This window comes from Siphateles boraxobius, unplaced genomic scaffold, assembly GCF_051911475.1.
Source record: "Siphateles boraxobius isolate OS27281-9 unplaced genomic scaffold, OSU_SipBor_1 13, whole genome shotgun sequence".
NCBI classification, from domain to species: Eukaryota; Metazoa; Chordata; class Actinopteri; order Cypriniformes; family Leuciscidae; genus Siphateles; species Siphateles boraxobius.
Window position 1 is genome coordinate 19278363 of NW_027508733.1, and position 19137 is coordinate 19297499.

Genomic DNA, 19137 nt, shown 5'->3' on the forward strand with positions numbered 1-19137 from the left:
CGGACTTGGGACAGGAGCTTTCATTTGTGTGCTGAACACAAAAGGCCCAGGTGTAATTGTTGCTTTGCCGCCAATGATTAATACTTTTAAGACACCACATCCCACACGACTGAAATTAGCTTAACCATCTTATATAACGCCATAGTGAAATTTAAACAAACAAATTAAGAAAAATAAGCTTGGACTGCCTTTGACTCCCTTCGGAATCGCTTTTTTTTGCCAAATCTCAAACTCCCCTTTTCCTGATGTATTTATTTAAACTTCAGAACTCCATTTTCTGTCTGTGAGAAAAATGTAGTCTACTTGTTTGCACATGTTTCTGTCGCAATAAGCAGTTCATCCAGTCATGAGGTGACATCTGTTTTGGATTTCAGGATGACGACACACTGGAGTTCACGCGGATGGTTTGTGGAAACGCAAACATCAAGTGTCCCATTTTCTGATTACATGTGCAATCAGAACTTCGGTTATCACATGTTCTATCAGAACATCCAAGGGGCGAGTATATGTGCCGTCAATAGGCTACTAAACTGAGACCAGATTTTTAATGCCACACCCAATGAGATAGACTAGGCTATTATTGTGTTTTGCCATTTATTTTTAAGTTTTAAAAGTACATTGACTTCCGAAATTTTACATGACATAGTTGTGCACTTTAATGATATGAAAATAAATTATAAATTCTCTTAACCAGCCAACAAAACATTTTGTTGACCTGAGCCAGATAGCCCCGCCCATACTGCAATCTCATTGGTCCTGTTAAACATATTCGGACTGGCTGTGACTGTTTTCGTTTTTTCACAACTAAAATAAGTTGCTGGATCTGTTAGATCATGCCCGCTTAGGATGAGACTTAAAATTAAAGAAAGAAAGAAAAAACTACTATGGAACAAGACTAAATGAATTTACATTAAAAATATGTTTTCTAAAAACACATAGCCCACTACGTTATGCTCATTTTGCTTCATAATGTAACTATTTAAAGTAATGGGTTACAATTGCGTTACTCCCTAAAATAAACTTGTAATGGAACGTAATGTGCTATATTACTATTGTGCTACTTTTTCTCACCTGGGCTGGGCTCACTTGTTGGTCACACTTTCCAAAAAATTTTTTTTATATTTTTGGGAAATGAAAAGGCCCTTTCACAACGAAAGTGACATGAATAAGGCTCAGGCTGCAGGAACAAACAAACCTTTTAAGCTGCGCTGTCATTCCCGATCGCAGAAGAATAGGGTGCCGGGGAAGAAAGTTCTTCAGCAATGAAAAAAAGAAACATATTTGATGTTTATCTAAAGTCATTTTTGCTTTTTAATATGGTTGAATTGGATCATTAAAGGTCCGCAGCAATGAAGTATATTTTTGTTATTTAGCATTTCATTATTGCAGGTTTGTGTAATATTTTGAGTTCTCATTTTACTGTTTTTATTCATTTTGAAGAATACCAAATCTGTTTTTGTTCAAGTGAGATGAGTAAAAGCATATTCACATTAGTCTAGAACTACAATAAGCATCATATTCACACACAAAGCCTCTGCACTTACAATTTCTCTCAACATGGAGACAAAAGAGCTGTCAGTCAATACATGTGAGAAAAAAGTAAAACAAAAAAAGCTGTTTTGGTTAATTTAAAGAAGTGCAATACTTTACTCGTACTTGAAAAAAGTAATCTGATTACTTTACCCAACACTGATTATTTATAAAATAATTATAAAATATTAATTTCTTACAAAATATCTGCATACAGTAAGTGTCGGTACTTATCAGTCCTCATATTCCTTAAGAATCTGGTGCCATAAAAGATACAACTATTAGACTGTATGATTTCGTATTGTTGCAAAATGATAAGTTTTTGACCTGCTCCATTACATTTTGTTGATTGTTGCTATAAATGCTATAATCAGTGTTTTTCCCCCTACCAATGTGCTCACTGAAAACATTGCTGCTTGTTCATGATTGTTATGGATGTAGTTTCAGCTTAGCATGGGGCATGCAGTAGATTGTTATTTTTCTCAGAATTCCTCTTTTACGCTGCGTTCAGTTCCTTCACTGCATTAATGTGTGTGAAGCGGTCCTGCTCGGAGGCCGCAGTCAACCATGTCAACAACACCGTTCCTAAAGTCATTTTGCATGGGATTACCTAGAACTTTCTAAAGACTTGCTCTAATTCATGTGCATCTTCACTAAGCTCTTCGCCCAGTATGTGGTCGACGAATGTGAGTGAAATTAATTATCTTTTTTCACTGAATGGCTTCTAAATCCCAGATTAGCCCCTCTAAGTCAGTGTTCAATTTATGATCTATGGTTTTAATGAGGTGCTGGGCTTCACACCCTGCAAAATATGAGAGGAGGAGATCAATCATTCATAAAGTTTACATATACAATTTTCATTTTTATTTAGTAAAGTAATATTAGTTACTAAACTAATATTTAGTAATATTTCAACATTACGAAAAGTATTTAAATAAATACATTTTTAATTAATTGAATAATTAATGAATATTTATATATTTATAAAATTATTAATTAAGAATATCATTTCAGTTTATTGCAGGTTTTTTTTAACCTTTGTAAACTCATGGACTCCAAGCTAGATTTTATCATTAATACTTTACATTACTAATTACATTATAATGCTTAACAAATTCTAACTAGGCCTAATATATAATATTTATATTATATAACATTTATATCCCTTTTATCTCCAAGCAACATAAAGTGCTGGTGTTTTTGGGTCATGATTGAATCAATGCTTTTGGATAAATCGGTTGAGTGAATGATTCAATTACTCATTCATAAAGACTGACACTTGTATCTTTTCCGATTGAACCAGTCGATCACTCCTAACAAAGCTAATGTGATTGTTCCTCACTAAATTAATATTTTGAACAAATAATTTGATGAATGATTCAATCATTCACTGATAAAGACATCGACTGGTTTCATTTCTAAATGAATGTTTTGAATGAATCGGTTGAATGAATCATTCTTAGAGTCAGCAATCTTATTGGCGTAGACTTGAGGCATGAGCATGCACATTCCTTTATGTATAAGTTTATGAACGATCTACTACACTGTTTGGCAGTACTACAGAAATATTAAGTGATAAACATGGCGATTTCAGTAACGATCAATTGGATAATGTTTTGATGAATTTACACGAATCAAGTTAGATTAAGTTACTGTCAAAATGTATTCGTAAAGCGCTCATTTCACATTGTTTCAAAGCAGCTTTACAAAGAGTCATATAAGCTTTAATATTGAGCAGTTTTAGGGCTGGGCGATATCATGAAATATGTTGCTGATATAAATGATACTGTTTGATATTTAGCCTAGCTATATTATATTTAATAATTTACCCAGCAGATAAGTCAGTGTCACGTTTAGTGGGCAATGAGCATGACTGCATGAAATTACTCGCATTGCAAAGGAGAGATATTTTATAGGCTGATATAGACAATATTTTCCGCATGTCATGCAGGCCTCCGTAATTTTATCATTTGTTTATGCTTCTTCATTTTTCCATTAGGGTCAGTGAATAAACACAAACTCGGGATTTTACACAAATGATGAGAATTCTCTGTATTTCAGTAAGACATCAGATAAATTTGAAAGTGTGTTTTATTTTATTTTAAAGCAAAACGACGGTGACAAGTAAGACAATAGGCTACCAAATAGCCTATAAGCCCTGGCAATTGGGTTTTGGGCGTACAATGGGAATAAAAACCTTTCAGTGCTGAAATGTAAACAATATATATATATAAAGGAGTAAAGGAGTATTGCAGCTGCTAGTCTCTGCTTTAACCGAGGAGTTTAAATGTGCCAAGGTAAGACTGGAAATGACCTTAGCAGAGTAACGCAACAAATGTGTAAGGGAGGCAGCCCCTGTGGGAAAAACTGGTAGAAAGTGGTCAGCAAAGAAATCTGTAGTAGAGGCAAAGGCTAACCTTCAAATTGGGGATATCGTGGGACAGGTACAGCATGGAAGAGGGGGTTTTGGGCTCAGTTTAGCTCCTCCTAAATGGCACAAGGCAGGCCCCTGCTCAAAGGAGGAAGCTGGTAGTCGACGAGGTGCGAAAGCAGGAGGAGAGGATGAGATGTATAAAGGCCATTTCCCAGGCCAAGCAGGGAGAGTGGATGAGATGGGAGAGTGTGGAACAACGAAAAATGGGCTGGCAAGACCTTTGGTCAATGGAAGAGAGTAGGATCAGTTTCCTTATTAGGTCAACATATGATGTTCTCCCATCACCGCAGAACCTAAACCTCTGGGTAGGAGAGGATCCCTCTTGTCCTTTGTGTACATCAGCTGCCACATTAAGGCACATTTTGACAGGATGTAAGGTGGCTCTTGGCCAAGGTCAGTTTACTTGGCGCCATGACCAAGTATTGCGATGTTTGGCTTTAGCATTGGAAGGCAAGCGTAGTATGACCAATAAGTTGCCGCCTGCTCTAGCAAAACATTACATGCAGAAGACAATATTCCTCCGCCCAGGCGAGCAACCACCAAGAAAAGGTGCTAACAGCAATTCTCGCCCAGGACAACTGGAAGCTGTTAGGGACTGGAAGATGCTGGCTGATCTTGATCAACGGCTTATTTTTCCACCTGAGATTGCCACCACTAACCTACGACCAGATATTGTTTTGTGGTCTGGATCAGCACGCATTGTTCAACTGATAGAGTTAACAGTGCCATGGGAGGATGCGGTAGATGAGGCATATGAGAGGAAGAAACTGCGGTATGCTCATCTGGCCACTGAAGCAGAACAGCGAGGATGGAGAGTCCGGGTTTATCCAGTGGAAGTGGGTTGTCGAGGTTTTGTGGCACACTCTACAACCCGGTTCCTCAGAGACGTCGGATTCAGTGGCCAAGAGTTGCGTCGCACAGTAGCGTCTGAAGCAGCAGAAAGGAGCAGCAACTGGCTGTGGTTGAGACGGAAAGATTCTAGCTGGCTGTGTACAGGCCGCCATGCTACGGTTTCGTAGAATTCTTGAAAACTTGAAGAGTCTGTTGGTTTATTTGTATAGGTTGTATAGTATTTACAGTCATTACGTTCCTGTGTATATTGCGTGAATGACGGGTGGTAGGGCAGATATTGTGTTTTGCGGTAGGTGGTATGCCATACGGAACCGTTGCCACTGAAACTGCATATTAACGCACCAGTGGGGCTCCACAGCCTTAGTCAAATGGGTTGGCGTGTATGGTTGGGTTGCGGAGAGATTGTGAGATTGTGGTTAGGTCTCAGCAGCAAGAGGGATGTAGAGGTCAGTAAGCTGGGCTGAGTTGAGTGGGGGACGGAGGGGGGTGACTCTGGGACGCCAGAGTCACTGTCGAGCCCTCTTGAGGTGTCGTGGGCTAGTCGACGAAACACTGAGGATGGAAGTTGCCCACTTGAAGCCCCAAGAGATGTTCCCTACTCCGCTCAATCCAGACGGTTGTCATGGGGGGACCGCACTGTGGTTGCAGCCACAACGGCTGCAACCACAGTGCGGTCCCCCCATGTGTCCCCATGTGTGCTGACGCGTGTTAACACTAGACAGAAGGAGATTCACGTCACCATATGGAAAGAAGCGTAAATGGATGGAGAAGCATAGGTTACTGTAAAGCTATGTCTTAGTTGGTGCTTATCTTGGCGAAAGCCGAGTACAAATCAGCATGAAGTTTTAACATCTACTCTCGTGTAATGGAAATCATAATTATGTTTTACTAAAACAGATGTTATTATGTTGATCTATAGCAAATATTGTTATGTATGTGCTCAAGAAAATATTTAAGCAATACATAGCACTTCTCTGCTGGGTACTTTATTGATTTTATTATATTATATTTGCACAGATTAGCAGCAGTGATTTGTTATAGTTATGCAGCTAGCCTAGGACTATATGTGAGTGTAAGTGAAACAATTTTTATCCCGTACATACGCAGATTAAAACATGAACGCAACGCGGGGGTGGACAAATAAATAATTGGATGTTTATTAGCCTACCTGACCTGATGTCACAGTCACCGAGTCCTTAACCGGTTGACACATATTAGAAAACTGGAAACTTTAAAAACTATAACATACAGAACCAATATATAGACCCTCATTTTTTTTTTTATGGTAAAGAACAAGGAAACATGATTTTGCCATTTAACATTTTATTTGCACTTTGTACCAAATAATGCAAGCATTGAACAACAAATCTCGTTAAAAAAATCAACAACAAAAAACGGTCGTGCTTTAGAATTTAAAATCAGCTGCTTACGTTCGGGTTTGTCCGATGTCTTACTTTAATACAGTGAATTGTCATAATTTGCGTAAAATCCAGTGTTTGTTCTGATTTACCGATCTTGACTTGATGGGAATTTGAAGAAGCCAAGTGAATGACAGCTTGAAGTAGCCTACGCTGGGGTGCAGTCACCAAACGTTCGTTTTTAAACAATAACTTCATCTATTCTGTGTCTTAAGTATCGTTACAATAAAACATTAGCCAATATAGATCTTTACTAAAATTACCATGGTAAACCGATAATAAGATACGATTAGAGTTAGCATTTAATATTTCTTTAATACGGCCAAATCCAAATCATTCACAAAAACGTACATAAAGGAATGCGCGTGCTCAGACCTGAATCTACAACCAATGAGATTGCTGCATTATAAACCAATTTTCCCAGACTGCACTCTGGGCTACTACCACTGACAGAGCCGCCATTTCAACAACATCTTTTAAAAACTAATTAGTTATTAGGTAGGGTCGGCTCAGGCTTGTTTTATTACATTATAGCCATGCAATAATTTAGATGATGCACATTCTCTTATCAATTTAATTTGGGCGCATTATGTCATCATCAGCTGATCTGCATTCGTTTGAGGAGAACAAGGTTGCCAGAACGGCATTTACAGTTCATAAAAAGTGTGCGTTGATGTAATTTATAGTATGACAGAGTAGTATACAGTATTTCCTAGTTCATCATACCGTGGTAAAACACTCTAAATTAATAAAAAATGTCAGTGATACATTCACCTAGTTAAGGATTCTGTCTGGCCTGTCAGAGTGTAATTCAAGTATGCATGCTAGAAAGTGATTACGTACATGTGCGTTCACCTGAGGTGTTCATGTAGCAGTGACTTTCTCACCGAAGGCCTTGACCTCCTAACCTTTGTCCCCTTGGGAGCTTAGGTGTGTGCGCGTCTCGCACGGCGGGCAGGACGAATGCAGACGGGCCGATCCCGGCGAGGAAACCCGAAGCCCCGTGTTGCTTGTGCATTATTCACGGGGCCTCTTGCGGTTTCGTCTCGGGATTGTCTCTCGCCCAGTAACCCAATCCTTCGCTTGCACCGTTCCCCTGAGGGAATCCAAGTTCACTGTCACACCACTTCTCAGGGAAAGCGAGAGAGAGGTAGAGGAACGGTCAGCAGCTCTGGCGGGGTGAACCTGCATTGATCCAGGCGCTCGTGACCGCAAACCAAAGTCAGTTCACGTCAGTCATGCGTCAGCTGTGCCCTAAAAGAGCGGGAAACTCTCCTCAGGTGCCATTATATTTTGTTCTTACATACAGTGTGTTTTTAAAACAGATACAGTTCTTGATATTAGTGGTGTTTGCTAAGGATAGCATCACTATTACTAAACTTTTAGCATAACTCGTGATAATCCGTTTGTACCTCAGACAAACCGTGCGACTTGAGAAGTAGGCTATGCCGTTACATTACTGACTCGCAGTGGATAATAAACCAGGAAAGAAAAGCCCCACCTACTTTGAAGGAGAGATCTGAGCTATGTAGAGAACAAAATAGCATTTTTTTTTGCCATATCCAGTTTAAAATAATTTTTACAAGCCAGATTTGTGCAGCGTTCAGTTTATTTGCACAATTTATTATTCTAGTCATAGTTTTATATGAATATGTCCTTTAAAATTAATGAATATTTCATCATGTCATTAATTTTGGCCAGTTAAATGGCATAGAATATTAGTTGATACTCTAATATTTTAGTTGCAAAATGACAAAAATGTGTTTCAAACTTAAACCTTTTCGACTCAAATTTGTATTTTATGGATCAATTGGTATTTTTTCTTATAAAACCATAATTAAATGCAGTTAAAATTTTTTTTTTTTACAATAATGTTTTAATTTAAATGTATTCAAATTCATTTTTAAATATTATTTATTTACTAATGTTTTTATTCATATTTAAAATTAGCTTTTATTTTACATTTTCCATATTCATTTACATTTTAATAATTTTGTTACGTGCTTTTCTCATTTTTATTCGTTTTTATATATGGCTTTATTTTTTATTTTAGTTTTAATTATAGCCCTTCAACCTAAGTGGCCAAGGCAATATTTTTATTTTATTTCAGCTTTGTCAATCACTACAAAAATTTTTAGTTTTAGTTAACATTAACAACACTGATAATAATAAATAATATATTAATAGGCCTATAGTAATCAAAAATAAATACTGTAAAAAGATTTAATCTAATTTAAATTGGATTTTTTTACCTTTATGTATAGTAATGACCACCAATAGACAACAACATAGTGACAGCTTGTTTTGCACCACACCCATTTGCAAGAGTTCACTTGTGTTAAATGCTCTCAGTATAAACGTTTACATCACTTTCTCATTAAAAAACTTGGGTTATCTGTTGATGTTATTGAGGCATTTATTTCCACACATTCTCGAGGTATATCGATGAGCTCCTGTGCTGAGTGTGCTTTCATTCCACTTCCTCGAGCCGTAACCAACTCTCGGAGAGCAGGCCACGGGGCACTTCAACATCAAACGAGGCATGAACACGAGACACCGGCATCTGAGAGAGAACGCCGGCAGTGCGGCCCAGGCCTCCATCTGTGCTCAGACAGCTGGCATCAGCAAACTAACCACAAAGTGCCTGGATTACACACAACATCTCTTAAAGCCTCCCAACACACTGCACACTTTGTACTCATCAAAGCATCCACATCAGTAACTCATTCTGGATACCTCGTATAAGGCGGTTTTGACGGCGATGGGTTGGAACCTGCGAAGAAATGAAACCAGACATGGAGGTGTACAGCATTAGCGTCTTTTATTTCAGTTTTTTTTTCTTCTCTCATTTGTCGTTGCATAGGAAATGCACATCTTGCTTTTAGTAATTGAGTCGATGGAGGTGGACACTAATGGCTCCAAGAGAAAGAGGCATGGCACTACACAGAAAACAAGGAGAAAAGTTCAGAGAAAGAACCCAAAAGCAAACAAAATTATTCACTGCTCAAATACAGAAGCTCCATGGAACTAGTTAATGGAGCTGGTACCAATACAATGTGAATATTTCTTCAGGAAATGTATTAGAGGCACAAGGTTTTATTTACTTTTTTACATTTTACTTTAGATTGTATCTAAAACGAAGTACGTATACGGTGATTCTGTAGTGTGAGATGGAGCTGGATGAGATATACCAAGATTCTCATGGCAGTCTGTAACTAATTTACGCTTTGGTGAATTTGGTGGGTAATTCCTATGTTATTCGTAAGTTTTTGTACGATATGCTTACTCCCCACTGGTGTTTAGGTTTAGGGGTGGACCTTCTTAATTGTCCCAAAAACATCAATGAAAAACAACATGATACAACATCGCCACTTCGTAAAATAGTCACGTTTTTTTCTCATGAGGTCAGGTTGGATATTCGAAGGATGATGATGATGATGATGGACATGAAGATTTGGAGTGGTGAAGCTGGTTGAAGGGGTCTGGGGTAACATCACATCAGTGATTTACAGTATGTGTAATCTTTCACGATAACCACCGGGATTGTCGTCTTTACGATTAGGGCCGCAGTGCTGGTTAATTTTGAACAGAATCTGACATGTTCAGAAGCGACTTTACACACACACAGCACGTCCGTTTCCAAAAATGTGATTTAACAATTCAAAAACACCTTAAGATATTTGATAATCCATACCAACAAAGAGAAAACACTTTAATCGTTCATAACCATTATTGGCAACTAGAAGACCTCATGTCCTAGGGGTTGGATTTGATGGCCCTGGATGTTGTAAATACACAAACTATGCTTGCATTTCGTGTTATTTTCAAATCTCAACACTCTCCCTGAAGTTTAAACCCTACCCTTTCGTTTTCTCCAAGTCAAATGTCTCTTTTAAAGGATGTTCCTAAACTCAATCGGTTCCCGGTAACGGTTTTCGCGTGTGAATTCTTTTTCGGACATACTTGGACAGTTTCTGCACTAGGCCTACTTATTCAGCGGAACTGCAACAATACGCAAACCAGGAGTTCTCAGCTCTGGCCCTCGAGATCCACTTTCCTGGAGAGTTTTACTCCAACACTCATCAAACAAGCGAATCAAGGTCTTCACGATTACAAGAAAGTTGCAGGCAGTTGAGTTTAATCATGATCGGAGGTAAACTCAACACGAAAGCGGATCACGAGGGCCAGAGTGAGTTAGACTGTCAAATGCGTGGTTCTTTTTAGTCTTTACAGCTCAACCACACTATAAAAAGTGATCAGACAACTTAAAAAAAGCGAGGAAACTTGTTGCCTTAAAATATTAAGTAAATAAACTATGCGTAATTGAAAAAACAAAGTCGTGTGGAATTGTCAAGTTCACATAACTTAATTTTTTCAATTACGCATGAAGTTTATTACTTAACTTTAAAAAAGTGAGGAAACCCATTGCCAAAAAAAATTAAGTCAACTGATCACTTTTTGCAGTGCAGTCTAGTCCAATTCCCAAAAGAATTCGTCAAATTAAACAGTTTTTTTTTTTGAGAACCAAAAACATCTCAAATAGTGTAGGCTTCTCTGATTCACGAACAAATGATTCAATGAATGAAACATACAGCTTACAACTGTGATAATTAAATCGGTAGTTGCTGACTGATTGTTCACCAGATTGTTGTTAAAGATACACATGCGTTTTGTCTAATATTTAAAAAAACAACAACATTAATGTTTTACCTAATTTTTATTTAGTATTGTTGTATAGTTTGAAGGCCGAATATTTTTTACTAAAATAATCATTAAAGGAACCATTAATTAGTCGGGATCATTCAATTCTTAACGGTTCTCATCCCCACCACAGAGTCTTTCGTTTTTAACTCCAGAACTTGAGAGACGTTGTGAATTGCACCTACAGCAAGTATCGATTGTCGAGTGTGGGAACCTCAGGAAACACAGACCTTCATGATTGTTGTTGGAGATAATGGATACACTGAGGGCAACAGCAGGACATAGGCCATATTTTAGTAGTTGTACATCACTTCCTTGACTTCATTATGCAATAATACTACGGGACGAACTGGTTTGGAACACGTAAACGGAATGAAGTTTTGAGTAGACGTCTGGTAGCAGAGCTGGGTTAGATCATCGAGTCATGTTTATATCAATTGGTTATGGAGGCGCATGCAGTTTATAGTGTGGTTACTGAACAGCTATAATCAGAAAAGGCTACTGGTGTCGAGAAAACTGAAATGATTACAAACTGTTAACTGGTTTGATATTCAGAGAGCGATATAATAGTTTTTCACAGGCACTACATTTGATCTTTTTAAATACATCAGGTAAAATGCTGGTTTGCTTTAAGTTTCATTATTCCTTTGATTTCGATACAAGTTTTTAAAAAAAGAGGAAGGCAAAGGTGCAAGTACCAGACTCTGATTAGATTAGCGTGTCGTCAGTGCATAGTTCTCATGCGGATTACACTGCTATGCTATCAGAAAGCAGGCTCGTTTCCAGTTAGCCTCCACTTTAGCGAGATTTAGCACCTTGTGATGATACCGTTTGGTGCAGTTAAGCCACCTGCCACTGATGCATGATGGGGTTAAATATACATGGTAAGATGAAGCTGACAACATGTTTATGTCATCCCAGGCCCTTTAAGGTCCTCGTCGGGCCCCGTTCTGCAGACCATTTTTGATTTAATAGGACCAATCGAACCCCAGAGTGAAAAATGGGTTTGCTAAGAGTTTAAGCATAATAAAAAAGTAGCAGTCTACCTGTAGTGTTCCAGAGCAGTGAATGGGCGTATACTTGATTTAGTTGTGTTTTTGGCTTTTTACATTTTAAAATGTCTCATGATTGAATATTACCCTGATATAAAGCCGTATTCCTGCCTTAAACCATCCAATTCTTTGTTCCCGCTTCAAACAAACAAATGAAAGTTAGCGATGCAATGCCCTCAAAAATGGGGACATAAAAATGATAAAGGCCTGCGGGACCTTTATTCAACCCTGTTTCAGGACTAGCATTGATGTTATTGAATGGAAAATGTTAACATACCACTAAAAGGGTCATTGATTGGGGAAATGTAGAAGTATCACATTGAGTTTCAAAATATTCAGATCGTGTTTAAAATGCCACAAATGATCATGACTATTATTTTACATAATATGTGTAAACAAAATGAGACAGTATAACCTAAACCAAATTAAAAAGTGATAAAATGGGATGGAAAATTGTTTGACTCTGAACCTCATCCATTTATTGTGAACAAAAGTCAAAGTTCTTCTTTTTGTGAGGAATCGTATGTCTTTTTAGTGTTTTAAACAACCATCAAGCGATTTCGCGTGAGTTATGGTCAATGAGAGGGCCAATGTAAAATCGAGTGAGGAATGGTTTTATTGACGCCCCGTTGTGACCAACCTTCCCGTCATGTAACGCCGCTCGACTGTCTTTGTGTGTGTGTGTATGTGCGTGCGCTGGTGGGCGGTGGAAGAAAGATGAAGAAGTTGAAAAGAAAAAAGAATCATGTTGCATATCAAGCGGTTTATTTTCCAGCATGGAATGGTGAACACAAAAAGATGCCTAGATGCATTTATAATAGGGGCATCCTTTGGCTGTCTATGTCATTGTCTTCTGCCTAAAACTAATTTTAAAATGCATAAAAACGCTCTCTTTTTACCAACATCCTCAGAATTATCTAGATTTAGCTTCATCAACACTGATGCAACAAATAACCTTCAAAACATACAGCATACTTGTAACATCCATTTACAATGGGGTTTTCACCTCGGCATCCTACACTTTTCAAGTATAGGAGTACTTCTATACCATCGAAAGAAGAAATAAGTCCTTAAATACATACAAAAAGGAAAGCAAAAAAAAAAAAAAAAAAAAAATAGGAAACAGGAAGTTTTAAACTTAAATCCAGTTCCCCAGACAAACAAAACCAGTTCTATTTATGTGGCCTTAATACAAACAATCAGAAAATTCACAACACTAGTTTTTCCTCATTTAATCAATGTTACAAAAGTCCTGCATTATAAAATAGGGCAGCTTTAAAATCAGTGTAATTAATAAAACTATACAATATACAAACATCAAATCTCCCATACTCAGGTGCGTCCGCCCTAACTCTCGTATCTAATCGATTCGGTTTGTTCGCGTCTCCCACATTTTCTCCAACGTTGTACCAAAAAACTAAATTACACACACAACACGGGAACAAAACAGACTGCCCAAACTATTGCTTGAAAATCTTTTTCTCTTTTTTTTTCTTTCTTTAAAAAGGGTGCAATTTTGTCATTATTTTACACACACAGCCAATCTTGCTGATTAGATGCCAGGCTGCTCTAAACCAGGTTTTTGTGACCAAAAAAATATCCGTGCAATCATGTTTCCCTTCGCTCTTTTAAGCCCTGGAAGCTTCTTTTTTTTTGTACATTTTTTTCTGTATTTTTTCTCAATGATCACAATTGTCATATATTTAGTGCAGACGATTAAGAAAGTAATGCCCAACTCATTTCTAAAAAGTAGGCAAGAACAATGACAAAAAAAAAATAAAAAATTCACGCTAAAAGAAACAACAACTCACACAAGTGAAACTACTAAACCATCACATCAGATGCCTGGGAAACTCATTCCCATCATTTTCTTTTCTTAAATGATATATGTAATAGAAAATAAACAGGTAAACAATTAATATAACATGGAACTTCCTCAAAATGTACATAAAAACTGGGCATAATTTTTTTGTCCTGGACGTGTTCGCGCTTGTGTGTTTGTGATGGAAAGAAAGTTTCCTCCTTTTTAAGGCTTGATTATGACCGAAAAAAAGGAAAACGTTTATGAAGTGAGGCTGATCAATGGCGTTTTCTCGTGTCAAGGGTATGAAAAGCACACTGACCTGTCAAAGTGCTCACTTTGGTGGTAAAAAAAAAAATGAAAGGCAAAATAAAAAATGACTATATGAGTGCAAGCAAGTATTGCATATTGTTTTCCTCATTATTCATCGCTGGGAATGAAAAAGCAAACAAACAGGAAGACTGAAAAGAAAAAGTAGTCGTCGTTTAGAAATTGCAGCAACATCCATAAATATCAATACACTAGCGTTAAATCAGAGAAAAAGAGCTCGATGACATCAAAACCTCTGTAGGTGAATGATTGACTTTTGACTGATCGAAGTGAACATGATGGGATTTTCGAAGCTTTGGATGACCGATAGTGGCGAAATGTAGTTAAATGGAGAGTAATACTGTGTATTATCATTAGCAAACGCCACTATTAGCGCTAATTTCACTGGTGGGGTGAAAATGTGAAAAAATAGTCTCCACATTACAGCTTGTGCAATAACTCAGAACTAGACCATCGCTCAAGGCACATCGATGTGGAATTGTTCGTGCAGTTTGAAAAGACAATGAAGTGCGTACGTCGCTCTTGAGACATGAAAATAATTGTTCTGACGGGAATAAAGGAGGAAGGGAGACGACAAGCTGAGAAGAGTCAGAGAGATGTTTAGCTGGTTGATTGTGAGAACAGCAGTAAAAATACCCTTTTTTAAGGGACCAAACAAATAGTTGATCGGCAAGTGCCCGATGTTGGGATTACAATATTTTTCACACTACTTTAACTCTACATAATCTATGTAAAAATTTCTCACTAACACTAGAACATGCAGATTATTATTATTATTTTTTACTTTACTGAGCTTTGATCGACGGTGGATGAGACTGTAAGTGTGTGTGTGTGTGTGTGTGTATATATATATATATATATATATATATATATTTTGTACAGGAAACGAACAAAAACTCAAAAACAACAAAACTGGATGCATTTTTTGATCTTCACATTTTTGCGCAACACCTTCGAAAGTGTTTGCGAGGAAGTTAGTTCAGTATTTCGCCCCTTGCTTTTTACGTGTTTCCTTGCGTTCATGATTTTGCAAACTGCTGATTTTCTGCGTACATTATGTGCTTGGTTAAATTAAAACAATTGCTGTAGCGTTTTGGAAACGAACTAGCAGGAATCCTAAAAACAGTGATATTTCTTAAAGGGGCATTTGTTCTACAATGCTAAGAAAAGATGAACAAACAAACACATAAAAAAAACAACGAAAGAAAAATCAATTACAGCTCCCCTTATTTCTCACAAGGCTATTTGTTCTATTTTTCCTCTTTACGTGTTGTTATTTTTTTTTTTTTGTACCCCGATATTTTAGAGTCCTGGAGGTGTGAACGGACTAGGAAGAAAAATATATATATTTATATATATTTACTTTCCAACAATCGCTTCAACGATCTATCTTACAAAGATATTTAACAATCCAACATCTACCCAACAAAATTGCACTTTCCTCAATTCAGTATTCACTGTTAAACTTTTCTTGAAGTTTATGGAAGATCAAACCTTCACTCGGCCCTTGGTGTGCGACAGACCTTCCTCTGGGGTTTAGTAGAAAGAATCGCAATGATTTTTGCACGAAAAACACACAATATGAACATGCCTCCATGTGGGGAGATCTCCCATTAGTATACTGTAAAATGACCTGATATCAAACATCACTGTTCATGACTTCTTCATCGCCTGCCCCAAAAAAAAAAAACAACAGATAAAAATCGGAGCGAGGGGTTCGTTTGAGTCCTTGAAAGGGTTCTTGATCTGACATGGTGTTGATGGTGGTGGTGATGATGATGGTGGAAGGGGGAGGAAATGGTCCTGGTCAGAAGACGCAATGGAGATTTTAGCTGGTGGTATATCTGACCCAGGCGAAACCTCCAACGTTCACGATACGAAACCGGATTGATCCGTCAAAACGAGTGATTGAAAGGCAAGAGCTCCGACCTCCAGGTGGCTGTGGGTTTGCGACCCTTGGCCGCAGACTGTGTTTGATTCGAAACGCCTCAGACTTCTCTTTAAGACCACAGGCACAGATGCGGGAAGCTCTTTGATTGTGTCATGTTACGTTTTCCTCGTCTATCTGTGAGGGTAAACCCAAAAATACAAAACAAAACTAAACAAACATAAAAATAAAAAAACGTGCACGTTTCCGAGAAAACAAAGCTCTTGTTTTTTTTTTGAGCTCCACCCTCAGAAGAGCTTGACAGCTACTATATATGAATATAGGCATGTAAACCATACATATGGAAGAATACATATGGACTATATAGATATATAGTAAGTGGGTGTAAGCGCATTGAGTCGGTTCCTCTTGTTCCAGGGCTTGGCGGGGTTCTGCTGGAGCCATGCTGTGGGTCTGTCCAGTACTGGGGCAGCAAGTGGCTTCTCTCTGTTCAGACTGGTGTACATGTTTGCGGGTCGTACTCAGGGGAGACAGAGGGGGTGGTCGTGTGACCTCGGGAGCGGCCGGTCCGTGTCGGGAGTCTTTAGCCCAGGTACCACTGCAACGAAACAGAGAGGAGCAACATTGGTGAGGTTTGGTGTGAAAATTAACAATTCATTGATTTCAAAGAACAAGGAGTATTATCAACGTTGAGTGAACTATACAATGACTTGCAATGGTGTTAACTGGCTAATTTCATTCATTTTTGGGCTGCAATCTGACCTTTTCTTTTTAAATATTACTTTTTTTAATTTTATTACACTATCATCAAAAGTTTGCAGTCAGTAAGATTTCCATTTCAAATAAATGTCTATTCATCAAAAGGAGTTTCCACAAGAACATTAAGCAGCACAACAAATCGGCGTATTAGAATGATTTCTGAAAGGTCATGTGACAATGATGCTGAAAATTCAGCTTTGCATCACAGGAATAAATTACATTTTAAAATATACTCAAATAGACAACAGTTATTTTAGATTGTAATAGTTTTTCACAATATTACTGTTCCCTTTCAAGGGAACTTCGAGCTGCGTCAAACGCTGCGGGAACGCCCCTGCGTTGTGCGTCATGAAGCACGTATGGAATCAGCCCAATGGAGAGATGAAACGTCATAGGCGGGTGACGTCATCGACCAGGAAACTATAAAGCACCCCAAAAACACAAGCGCATTAGCTTCTGTGCTTTCAGTCGCGCTACATGTGAATCTGTCCCTGTGTGATATTGTCTGTCTTACATACCCTGCACCACACAAACAATTTATCCCTATATATATATATTGAGAGATTATGGCGGACGAACAGCAGTTTAGAAAGTGTGTTCCTCCCTGCTCGCGTTATTTAACGAGCGGGGATACACATGATCTTTGTGTTGTTTGTTTGGGAGTTCAGCATGCCCAGTTTGCTCTCGAGGGAGCAGACTGTGAGCATTGCGAGCGTTTGCCGTTAAGGACGCTCCGCTCCCGCCGATCGCTCTTTGAGGAGAGCGGTTCGGTGCGCGCTCCCCGCGGTTCGGGTCCCGCTTCTGCCGAGGCAGAGCGGCGGCGCTTATCGTGGGGATCGCATATGGATCTCACAGCGGGGTTTGAGACGGGCTCTGCCTTATCTCTCCCTTCACCTGTGAGATCCAGTGCCTCAGTCCCGGGTTCGGAAGCACGCGCTGCGGTTTCTTCCGCTCGGGCTGAGGCACCAATGCTGCAGCTATCCAGTTCTGAGGAACTTGATGTTGTTAGTGTTGAGGGAGATGTGGAGGATTCGCCACCCCACACTCCTGAGAGTGATGAGCTTATGGAGGTGTTAACAAGAGCTGTTGAAAAACTTAATATTGAATGGCCAGTGACTAGACAGGAGTCTGTTTCTAAATCAAAGTTGGATGAGAGATTTTTGCCGTCACGCGTGCAGCCTCCACGCCGGTGCCTGCCGTTTTTCCATGATCTCCACACCGAGGTGTCGAAATCATGGAGAAAACCGGTGTCATATAGAGTGTTTAGTCCCCAGACTTCAACATACGCTAATATTATGGGAGCCAAGGCTCATGGTTATGGTGCTTTGCCTCGTGTGGAAGAGACGCTTGCGAGCCATCTCTCCCCCGAAGCAGCATCATCTTTTAAGGCACCGGCATTACCCTCCAAGCCTTTAAGAAACACTTCGGCTTTGGTGGGTAAAGCATATTCGGCAGCAGGTCAGGCTGTGTCATGTCTGCATACTATGTCAATCTTGCGGGCATACCAGGCTGATCTGCTAAGGGACATGAGTGAGAGTGAGGAGGTCAGTACTGACGTAGTTCGCGAACTGCGTCAGGCTGCTGATTTATCCCTGCGTGCCACCAGAGAATCGGCCAAATTAATGGGTCGTTCTATGGCAGCTCTGGTGGCCGCAGAAAGACATTTGTGGTTAAATCAGACTAATATTAAAGAGAGAGAAAAAGCTTTTCTTTTAGATGCTCCTCTTTCTCCCATGGGGTTGTTTGGTGATGCTGTGAATTCAGTTATCGATAAATTCCAAGAAGAAAAGAAACAAACTGCAGCTTTTAAAAAGTTTCTTCCCCTTAAAGTTCATGTCCCTGGGGCTGCTGGGCGGGAGCAGCCCCGGCCGTCTTCGAGCTCATCACATAGAGCGCAGCAGAGGCAGAGTGTCGCGTCTCGTGCTCCCCCTGCTGGACAGTGGGCTCAGCCGCGACACTCTCAGCCGAAGCCTTCTCCCAGTAGAACTGATCTGAGGACAGTTATATTGGCTAAGAAGGCTTCGGCTAAGAAGAAGTCCTGACGCCAAGCCGTTCAGGATGCTGAGGGTGGTCCCCACCGAGGCGGAAAGGTGTTCACCTCTTTTTACGGTGCCCATTCCTCCTCGGTGCCCTCAGGGGCTCGTTCTGCCAACCCCGCCTTTATGCCGGGGCACAGACGATCCCAGCGAGCGCTTTCCCGAGGGACGCTCGCTCCCTCTGAGGAGGGTCTCAGAGCGGTCAGACCAGTTGTTCCCTGCCGGTGCGCCGTTACAGGGCGCTGCGTCTGCTGCTCAAGTTACACCAGAGGCCAGTCTCGAGAGGCTGGTACCCTTAGTAGAATTTCTGGCAGAGTGGAAAAGCCTTCCAAAAAT

General features: G+C 39.5%; 1 protein-coding gene across 13 annotated transcripts in view; it reads right to left on the reverse strand.

Annotated features, from left to right (window-relative positions):
• Window positions 1–13463: 13463 nt before the first annotated feature.
• nfia (nuclear factor I/A) overlaps window positions 13464–19137 on the reverse strand; it is a 169532-nt gene continuing 163858 nt past the window's right edge. For 11 of the 13 annotated variants that reach the window (XM_077226365.1, XM_077226369.1, XM_077226362.1 and 8 more), the window contains one exon: window positions 16250–16604. In XM_077226365.1, coding sequence (XP_077082480.1) covers window positions 16590–16604 — 15 coding nt within the window. In that variant the 3' untranslated portion in view covers window positions 16250–16589. Of the gene's footprint in view, window positions 16605–19137 lie in introns of all 13 variants that reach the window. The other 2 variants (XM_077226372.1, XM_077226373.1) reach the window with 2 other exon arrangements.